Genomic DNA, 11,143 nt, shown 5'->3' with positions numbered 1-11,143 from the left:
TTTTTTTTTTTTTAATATGGCTTTATTTGAGTAATTACAATCTATACAATATGTACAATAAGCAATTATTAGAATATACAGACATAACATTTAAAACATGAAGAGGTATTCACACATTTGTGAAACCTCGTTGAATTTTAATTATCTGTTGGGCTTAGGTTTTCAAATCACGGCACCAGTTTCTTTTGAGGCGTCTGGTTGGGTTACCAGGAAGTGTTAGTGAAGCTAACTCATTGATTAGTTGGTTGGGGATATATTGAAGTTTGGCGTGGAAGCGTTTGTAGTAGGTAGCAGCAGTTTCGTTGATCGAAGGTAATTTGAGGTCAGCAGTTAAGATTGCGTTAGAGACGTACCAAGGTGCACCAGTAATTAATCGTTGACAGATGTTTTGAAAAGCTTGAATAGTTCTTTTATTTGAGGTCTTGGTAGAGCCCCAGATTACAATACCATATGTCCAAATTGGTTGTAGAAGAGTTTTATACAAAATGATTTTGGTGGAAGTGGTTAAGTTGGAACGTAGGAGTGGCCTTAAGAGATGGAGTCTAGAATTAAGTTTCTTTCGTTTGTCTTTAAGATGAAGAGACCAGGTTAGGCGCCTGTCAAAAGTAAGGCCAAGGTATTTAACTTCATTCGAGTGTGGAATGATAATGTTGTTGATAGATACAGCTGGGCAGTTATGGGGTCTGAGCGAGAAAGTGACAAAAGAAGATTTCGATTCATTGATTTTTATTTTCCAGTTGATGAACCATTGAGAAAGAGAGTTTAGGTGAGTTTGTATTTGTTGTGACGCAATAGTGCTGTCCGAAGAAACTGATAATAAGGCAGTATCATCAGCATATGTTCCGACTGTGGTATTTTCAGAGGTAGGCAGGTCAGACGTATATATGGTATATAAAAATGGAGCGATGTCGCTACCTTGAGGGACACCAGCAAAGATAGGATATTGATTTGAATGTTGCAGGTTGTGACGAACTTTAAATGAGCGGTTATCAAGATAGGATTTTAATATCAGGTATAGGGGAGCAGGAAATATTTTTTTTAGTTTAAAAAGAAGACCTTCGTGCCATACAGTGTCGAATGCTTTAGCGACATCTAAAAAGACTCCGGCGCAATATTTTTTGGTTTCGAGTGCTGATGAGATGATGTCTGCAACCCGATGAAGTTGATGAGTTGTGGCGTGGTGAGAACGGAAGCCAAACTGGAAGTTTGGAATACTATTATTTGCTTGTGCTATTGTGGTGATACGCTTGAGAATAATTTTTTCGAGAATTTTTCCAAGAACCGGTAACAGGCTAATGGGTCTGTAAGACGAGGGATTTTCTGGAGGCTTCCCAGGTTTGAGAACTGTGACAATGACTGAAGATTTCCAAGTAGTTGGGAAGTACGATAAACGAAGAGCAGCGTTATAAATATGTGTTAGATGAACTATCGCTTTTGTAGGGAGTTTTTTAACGACCTTGTTGGAAATCAAGTCATGGCCTGGGGATTTGTTGTGTAACAATTTTTTTATAATACTATTTATCTCTGCTGGGGAGGTTGGTCTTACAGGAAGAGACATAGGTAGAGTTAACTGGAGAGACTCCGTTACTGTCGTCATATGTGGTTCTGGTGTGGAAATGAGGTGTGGTTTGAATACTCTTGATAGTTCTTCAGCTAGGATATCTGCTTTTTCTCTGTCTGTGGTAGCAAGTGAGTTATCTGGGCGTCTTAGAGGAGGAGGCAATTCTTTAAACCGTAAAATTGATTTTGTTTTGCGCCACAGAGATCCGTTTTTAAAGGAAAGGTTTTGTATGTGATTACTGTATAGATTGGTTTTGTGAATTTTGAGTAGGGACTTAAGTTTGTTAGAAAGGTAATTGTAGTTTATCTTGTCCTCCGGGTAGTGTGTGTGTTGCCATTTAGATCGGGCTCTTCGTTTTTCAGCAATAAGTTGTCTTAATTCAGGAGGGAGATTGGGTGAATGGGGATAGGGAAGACTGTGGGTAGATGAGTCCATAGCTGATTGTTTAATATCATCAGAGAGTTTGGCAATTGCTTGATCTACATCAGAAGGTGATTTTAATTTAGTATTAAGAATTATTTTATTTGATAAGGTAATTTTGAATTTGTTCCAGTTTGTAATGCCCGGAGTAATAGTAGGTCTATTTTTCTTCAACGAGGGTTGAGCTCCGATGAGCAGCAAGACAGGTGTATGATCAGAGGCTGGATCTATTAAATTTATAATTTCGGTGGAAAAATGATTAGGAAGATTGGTGATAAAAAAGTCGAGGTTGTCTGGGTGGCGGTTGTTGTGTGATGGCCAGTACGTCGGAGAGAGAGGTGCTATTACCTTGAGATGATTGTGCAAGATGAAGTGTTGAAGAGCTCGGCCCCTGGTGTTGGTGTAGCGGCTCCAGGTTTGGTGTTTAGCATTGAAGTCAGCGCCGATAATATGCGTGAAGCTTAAAGTTTGAGANTTTTTTTTTATAGATACCTTAGGTATTTACCTATCTTTAGATATATTTTTGTGAACATTTGACCCCTTACTAGTCCAGAGGAAGGGTTTAAAAATAGCAACTTTTTTTACAAAATTTAACTTTTAAAAATGTTCCAGAAAGACTCACACTTTTATATATACCTTAAATTAAAGCTTATGTAATATACTTTAATTTAAATAAAAAAATTTGAACTCTGGACTTGTCTTTGTGGTGAAAACGGACATCAAAGTTAAAGAAAAACGTACAATTTCGGTAAAAACATTCTTGATTTTATATTTTTTTAAAATTTATATTGCTATTACTTTTGGTAAAATGTATCGATCAATATTATTTTTTTATAAATAATTTTTATGTACCCGTTTCATCTGCACACTTTTTTTTTAAATCGGATCATATCTCTTTATACAGGCGGTCAAAACTTTAAACATGCATATTGAAACTAGGACATTTTCAATTAAATGTTTGAAAGGGTTCCAGATATACTGACTCTTTTATATATATATTAAATTAAAGCTTATGTAATATACTTTAATTTGAAGAAAAAAAATTTGACCTTTGGATTTGTCTTCATGGTGAAAATGGCTATCGTATTCAAAAATATGCTATTTTTTTGTTAAAATTCTGGGTTTTGTATTTTATTTTATTTTAAATACATGACAAGGGGAGTACACTGATTTTCATAAATATTATATAAATCAAACTAATATAACATAGAAAGTTAAACTTATTTACATTTTTTTGTTTTTTTGTTTTTTAATCTAATTTTAGCATAAATAATAAACCCTGAAAATTTAAGAAAAATATGAGGTGGTCGTGCAACCACTTCTGGATGATTTCGCATGGATTGACCCTTGAGTTAAGAAAAATAAAAATTTGAATTAGTTTAAATTGTCATTTTTTTCAGTTTACGCAATCGATGTACAATTGCCGAATTGGTAACACTTGTGGTTTACAAGGTTCCAACCCGTGTATGGCAAGGAATTTTTTGTATTTTTTTCTTAATTCTTTTTAAGTTAGAATAAATTTTCAACTCATTTGATTTTTAATTCATTTAGATTTAATAAAGATCAAGGATCCCATCACTGTAGTCGCCCCTCGGGAGATGAAATTTCTTATTTATATTAAAATTATTTTACTATATTTTAGGTATTAGCTTCTATGCAAAAGTGAGAAGGTATTTTTTTGTGATTATCATTTATTTTCTCTGCTCTAACTTGACCTACTTTTTTTAACGATACGTCAAATGATTACAATTTGTATCTAGTTGAAGATATTACCCTCAAAAAGTCCAGTGTATAAAACTTATAACTTTATCAAAAATAACCAAATCAATATCATTTTTTTTATATAGATGCATGATGTCTTTATCTATCATTTGGTATATTTTTTTTATAAATCTGACCCTTTAACCTGCCCACGGGGGAGATTCAAAATGACAACTTTTTTTTTTAGTTAATGTAAATCATTAAAATGAATTGAGTTTTGAAATGTAGAATATTTTTAAATACCAAAAGTTACTTAGAAATAATTACTATGTTTTCTGATTAAGTGTTCTATTGCGATAAAAATAAAAAAAAGTAATAGAGCTTTTCTGGTAAATTTACTGTAAACTAAAAATTATAAAATTTCCTGACTGCATATTAATCTTAAATATACTATTTTTTTAATTCTCGTAAAAATTTCTATTATGTCAATTTCACACTTGCAATTGAGCTAAAAATTATGGCAACATTTTTTTTTTTTTTTTTACTATAAACTTACTCAAAATTTTATTAAAAATATTTTAATCAGCTTTAAAGAACCAAAAAATAGGTTTAAAATGAAATTTTTAACTGAATATTTTTAACATATTAAAAATAAAAATCATAGTTATTCGAAAACAATTATTTTTTCTTATTTTTATTATTATTTTATATGTAGTTAGTAAAAATATCAAAAATTAGAGCGATAGAAAAAATCTAATTGTAGATTTGAAAACAGCACGAAAAGTTGATTTAGAAAAGTATATTTTTGCTTCTGATGATAGTTCCTTTAGTCCAGTGTATTTATTTATAAGTAACAAACAGTGTTTATTGAAAAGTATTGCATCAAAGCCTTTAAATTTTTAGGCGCGTTAAAAGTAAAGAAATATACAACTACTTTATTAATTTTATAATTTCTATATAATAATCTACCAATTTCTTAAAATTAAACACTATCATAAGAAACACTTCTATGCAAATCTTTAGATAATGTTTAATTCTAAGAAATTGGTGGATAATTACAAAAACCACATCGACTATTACTTCCTTAATAATATCCTGATTAGTAGTATTTTGATTTAAACGTATAATATATAAATAAATACTAATTATAGTAATTAAATTTAGTATGAAATTGATATTCAATAATTTAATTTTGTAATTTACACGGAAAAATTATAAAAATATAACGTAGTTGTATATTTCTTTATTTTTAATGTGTATAAAAATTTAAAGGGCTGCAATTCTTTTCAAACTGGACTCCAAAGAACATACATCAGAATCAAAAATATACCTTTCTAAATCAACTTTTCGCGTTTCTCCCAAATCTGCATTTTTAATTTTTGATATTATTACTAATCAATAAAAATTGAGTACATAAAATAATAATTAAAAAAAAAAAAAAAAATGTTCTCAAGTTATTACNTTTTTTTTATAAATCTGACTTTTTACCTGCCCATAGGGGGGGATTTAAAATGACAACTTTTTTACAAAAAATTAATTTTTTCAACTTAATAATCAGTTCAAAATGTCATTATTAACCTATTTTTTTGAAAGTTTATAGTAAAAAAAAGTTTAATTTGCTACCGTAACATTTAGATATATTTGCAAGCTTGAAATTGATATCATTAAATAAAAAATATGATAATTTAAAAAATGCTATTGTTAAGATTAGTATGCAGTCAAAAAATGTTATAATTACTATTTGCAATAAATTTATGAAAAAAGTTTAATATTTCGTTAAAATCACTATTTTGTGCATTTTTATTATAATAAATAATTTTAATAGAAATAATAATAATTTCTAAGTAACTTTTGGTGTTCAAAAAAAAGATTCTACAATGAAATATTCAGAACTTAATTAATTTTAATGATTTATTCTAACTAAAAAAAACCAATCAAAAGTTGTTAAACAAATCTACTCAATTCAGTATATTATAAAATTTGATTATAATTAAATGTGTCTATCAAAAAAATGTTGTGTTCTATTCATCCATTTAAAAAAAAGTTAAAGAAAGGTGGAATATTACCGATTTTTAATGTTATAATTTTTGAGGGTAATGTCTTCGACTAGATACGATTTGTAATCTTTTGACGTATTGTTCATCGAAATCGATCCAGTGAGAGCTGAGAACAAATGGTAACAGATAAAAAATAAAAAACAAATAATAGTAAAATTATTACCTTCTCAGCTTTACATCGAAGCTAAAATAAAACCTATAATTATTAGCCCACTTAATCTCTATATTTAAGTTTTAACTGTGTGTAATTTTTTATGTATTTAGACTTTGTCGCTTACGTTCTAAAATTTCCAAAAAAAATTGATCCTGTTTCCTCCTTAAAATTTTATCAAATTAAGCTTTTTGAATGTAAACATATATGTTTGACCAACTTACAACCTAGTAAATGATTTATCTAATAAGATAACTGATCGATAACAACATGGGGATAAATTTTTTTTAATTGGTCTAATGAGAGTTAAGAATAAGTGTTAACAGACATACAAAAAAAAATCAAGCACAAGGGGGTGGCGGCACAGTGGTGATGTAGCATAGTTGTATCAAGTATAATGATATCTGACAGTGATTAAAATCACTATCAAAAAAAAAAAACGATTCCATGTAAATCTTTACATACATACATACATACAGGTGAAACTAATATAAGCGTGTTAAAAACGCTTTGATGTAAATCTTTAGATAGTGTTTTATTTAAAAAATTTGTGGATTATTCCAAGAGCTACATGATCTGCTATTTCCTTATTTATATCCTGATTAAGATAAAGTATGTCGAATGAAATAGAGATTTAAATATTATTTCTCATAAAAAAACTGTGTTGGTCTATACACTTTTCAAAAAGTTATAGCATAATAAAGTTAAAAATGTAAAATACAAAATCGAGAATTTTCACACAAAAATAGCATTCGGTATCCATTTTCACCGTGAAAATAAAATAAAGTCCAAAATTTTTTTTAATATTAAAATATATTACATAAACTTTAATTTAAGATACATATAAAAATATCAGTATTTCCGGAACACTTTCAAAAATTAAGTTGAAAAAGTTCTACTTTCTATATGTATTTTAAAGATTTGAACTAGTCCAATTTAAAAAAAAATATGTCAAATTAACGAGGTATATAAATATTATTTCTATAAAAAAAAATTGTATTGATCCATACATTTTTCAAAAAGTTATAGCGTTATAAAGTTAAAAATGTAAAATATAAAATCGAGAATTTTATATATTTAACACAAAGATAGCATACAGTAGCCATTTTCACCGTGAAGACAAAATAAAGTTGGAAATTTTTTTTTTCCTTGATTACATTAGCTTTAATTTAAGATATATATAAAAGTGACAGACTTGAACATTTTCAAAAGTAAAGTTGAAAAAATTTAATTTTTTGTGAAAAAGTTGTCATTTTAAATCCTCCCCTGTGGGCTGGTAAAGGGTCAGATTTATAAAAAAAATATACCAAATAAAAGGTAATTATATCATGCATCTTTATAAAAAAAAATTATATTGATTTGGTTATTTTTAAAAAAGTTATGGCAATTTTAAGTAAAAAAAATTTCGAAAATTAGCGATTTTTAAATTTGTAATTTTTTTGGAGGTTTCACCCATTTACGGGGAATGAGGGAAATTTTTTCAATTTTTGAGGGTAATGTCTTCGACTAGATATGATATGTGATCTTTTGACATATTGTTCATCAAAATCGGGACAGTGAGAGCTGAGAAAAAGTGGTAATAGACACACACAAAAAAAAAAAAAAGCATCATAGTAAAATTAATACCTTCTCAGCTTCGCATCGAAGCTAATATATCTGAGATATAGTAAATTCCCCAAAAATTATGAAATACGCCCCCTAGAAAAATTTATAAATAATAAATCAATCAATATATAAATAAGAAAATATAAAATAATTAAAATAATTTTGTATTGTAAATATTGTAGTCTACATAGTTATAAGTACTTCAGTATTTTATAATGCATATATATATTAAAATAATATACATTGTTGTATTAAATTTTACATTAAATTAATAATAATAGAAGCAATGCACTAAATGTTTAGATCAGAATTTAAAATTATATTTAAATAGGAATAGGTAAATCTTTAGCAACCAACATTAAAATATTTTCAGTAGTAAGTCTCCAATTACAAATGTTTTTTGATACTAAACACCATGCTTCACCGTGATGAGGTTCTGAAGAAATACATCTTTTCTTGACATCCTCTTGAGCTTCTTCTGTACCATGCAATAATTCAAATCTATAGAAATAGGCCCAAGCATCTCCAAAATCTGGATCAATTTTCACAGTTCTATTAAACCATTCTCGACATTTTTGTAATTTACGTTCACTCCAAAATAATTTTGAAACAGCCAAAAGAACATTAACATCATGTTCACACTTTTTTAGAGCATCAACACTTTTAGTTTTTCTTTGTGGCCTGGCTTCTAAAAATATAGCTTCTGACCATAATATTCCAGCATTATGACATTCTTGCAATGCTTTAGCCATCATTGTGTTTGCAATATCTCTCATTCCAGCACGAAACTCAACACGTATAGCTTCAAGCCAAAGTTCTGGACTTCGAGGATTTTTTAAACGACCTTTTTCTAAGACAGATCTTGCTTTTGTTAACATTTTTCTTTTTTCATCTAGTCTAGCTAAACATATCCATAAAGGTATAGAATTTGGACATTTCTTCAAAGCAGTATTATATGTTTCATGAGCCATATCTATGTCATTTAATTGTTCTTCGATCTGACCTTTCATCAACCACAGTTTAGAATAATCAGGAAATTTAGAAATGGCTTCATCAAGAATTTTTAAAGCTGTATCTAAATTATTCAAACACCACTCTAATTTAGCTGATTTCATCATAACTCTGGGTGTTGGTGCTGATGCTCGTGCTTTAGATAATAACCGCCTTGCACGGTCAAATTCTGAATTTTCAGATTCTAATTTAACAGCAGCAAGCCAAATTTCTTCAGAATTTGGATTAGCTTGGAAAGCTAAAGAAAGAATTCCTCGAGCTGCTGGGACATCACCAGCTAACCATTTAGATTTAGCACCCATTAACCATAGTACTTCAGATTTAGGACAATGAGCAACTGCTTTCTGTAATAATGATTCTAAAGATTCTCTTGTACCATGATTCTTTTCAAAATATGCTGCTCTTAACCAAATGGATTTTTTGCTTGGAAAATTAGTTAAAGCATGGCTAAATATAGCTCTGGCACATTCATATGCTGTCTGACTAGCACATGAATCGGCATCTTCCATCCAAGTATGCTTTTTATCTTCATCTTCAATACCATGACCAATAATAGCCTTAATAAGAGCTTGACAAGTTTTAACTGATCCACATTTTTCAGCTTCAATTGCTTCTTTAATCCATTGTTCTCTATTAATTTCAACTCCATTAGCACTTAAAGAAGAAATAGCTCTATCTACAATTTTTTCAACCATATTAATATTTCCATTTGCTTCTTCAAGCTTGGCAGCTGTAGTCCAAATTTGTCTATCAGTTGGAATATTTTCACGGGCTTTATTTAAAACTTTTCTAGCATTTTCATATGTTTCTAAACGAGCTAAAGCTAACCACAAATCAACACTAGTCGGACAGCATTCAACAGCTCGACTCAGTAAAATTTTGGCATCTTCTGGATCTTCAAGTTCAATTGCTGCTTTCCATAATCTCACAGAATTTGGTATATGTTCTAATGCTTTACGATAAACTTTTCTTTTTCCTTTTGTCTCAGTTTCTAAATCGGAAGCTTTAATCCATATGCGAACTGACGTGGGAATATGTCTTACTGCTTGGGCAATAACAGCTTTAGCTGTTTCTGGAGGTTGTAATCGAGCTGCTTCTAACCAGATATCTTCAGATTTGGGGTTATCTTCACAACCCTTCATAATTACATTACGAGCTGCTTGAATTTTACCAGTAACTTCTTCAAGACGTGCTGAAGCAATCCAAGCTGGTGGATGGTTAGGATTTGTTTCTCTTACAGATTTTAATAATAATCTTGCTTTTTTTATATCATTAATATCTCCTCCATATGTTGGTATCATACTGTGTAAGTCAGTTAAGTAGCCCTTTGGATCAACCACAGTTTGCCCTTCAACAGAATCTGATACTTGATTTAGTTTTACATTCATTAGAGTATTTCGAGCTTGTCCCATCTTTCTTAAATCTAGATCACCTGTTGGGGTTAACATTCCAGGAGTAACTGTTCCATGTGGATACTGACTCATTATACCACTAGCTGACTCAATAGAGGAGGTAGTTTCTCCTCCAAGGCTTCTTGAAAGTACAGTATCCGGAAGTGGAGTAAATTTTTCAGCTCTTGGATTTCTTTGCTTTCGATTTCTTGCATCACCAACTTCAGGAATACTTCTCCACTCATCTTCACTAACCATAGTTAATCTAAACAAATTAATCATTATTTTTACTTAAAATATAAAAAGTAAAAAATAAGAAATATATATATTTAAAGAAGTTAAAGTCTCAGAACTGTTCACAAAAATTAATTTTGTAAAGTTACAATTAATAAATAATTAATTTACATTTTAAAGACATCAGCATATTTAATTTCTAGTAGACGATAATGTATCATCATCATCTCTTTAGTTTCTATCCCAACTATTTAAGGTTAGTTATAACTTACAATTTGGCAGATTTGCACAATGCAACCGCATTTAACTGAAGATAATATATGGGATAAAAAATACTTTATAATGGAGATGAGAAACATATCATTTTTCAGTTTTTAACTATAATAATAGAGCAAGATATCAATAAGAATGTGAAACTTTTTTGTCAACAACACTTATTCTATTGTATGAATATGCTAATTAACTAATTAACATATTAATTAGTTAATTTTAATGGAAATGTAATATGTATGTTGAATATAAATATTTTATACATTAGTAATAATTTAAAATTTGAAATAATCATTCTTATGATTACATAATCATTGTTAAGTTACTACATAATGTATTAAGAACAATATTAATAGAAATAACCATATAAAAAATCAATCATCCTTCTAAGTATGTTACCAATTATGAATTATTACAGAAAAAATCTAATAATATGAAGTAGAAAAATAAGAATTAGATATCTTACCCACGCTTTAAATCACTGAATTGTTGTTGAATTTTAGGACGTTCTTGTCGATATTTTTCTAATTCTTCTTTCAATCTTTTTTCTCTATACTCTTTACGCTTTTCATCCATTCGTTTATCTATTTCTTCATAAATCATATCTGCTTCCTCATCATCTTTATCATAAGGATCTTTGCTGAATAAAGAACCACCATATCCACTAAATTCATCATAGTTAGAATCATTTAAATCCTCATCATCATCTTCCTCTTCATCTTTTTTTTTTTTTTTTGTANAT

General features: G+C 29.2%; 1 protein-coding gene across 1 annotated transcript; it reads right to left on the bottom strand.

Moving 5' to 3' along the window:
- Positions 1 to 7,638: 7,638 nt before the first annotated feature.
- On the bottom strand, positions 7,639 to 11,143 carry LOC126899554 (pre-mRNA-processing factor 6). The gene is made up of 2 exons (XM_050674572.1): positions 10,868 to 11,143; positions 7,639 to 10,162 (listed from the first exon to the last, which is right to left on the bottom strand). Exons 1-2 carry the CDS (start codon positions 11,002 to 11,004, stop codon positions 7,819 to 7,821), a joined length of 2,481 nt encoding a protein of 826 aa, XP_050530529.1. The 5' UTR covers positions 11,005 to 11,143; the 3' UTR covers positions 7,639 to 7,818.

Source organism: Daktulosphaira vitifoliae, unplaced genomic scaffold, assembly GCF_025091365.1.
Source record: "Daktulosphaira vitifoliae isolate Bord-2020 unplaced genomic scaffold, ASM2509136v1 Scaffold_2, whole genome shotgun sequence".
In the NCBI taxonomy this organism is placed as follows: domain Eukaryota; kingdom Metazoa; phylum Arthropoda; class Insecta; order Hemiptera; family Phylloxeridae; genus Daktulosphaira; species Daktulosphaira vitifoliae.
Note: the sequence above shows the minus strand (reverse complement) of the source record. Positions and strands in the feature narration are given on the sequence as shown.

Coding starts and splice junctions, on each gene's coding strand:
- LOC126899554 (XM_050674572.1), bottom strand. CDS start 11,004: ATGATTTATGAAGAAATAGATAAACGAATGGATGAAAAGCGTAAAGAG. Junction 10,163..10,867: donor TTCAGTGATTTAAAGCGTGG/GTAAGATATCTA, acceptor TAATTTGTTTAG/ATTAACTATGGTTAGTGAAG.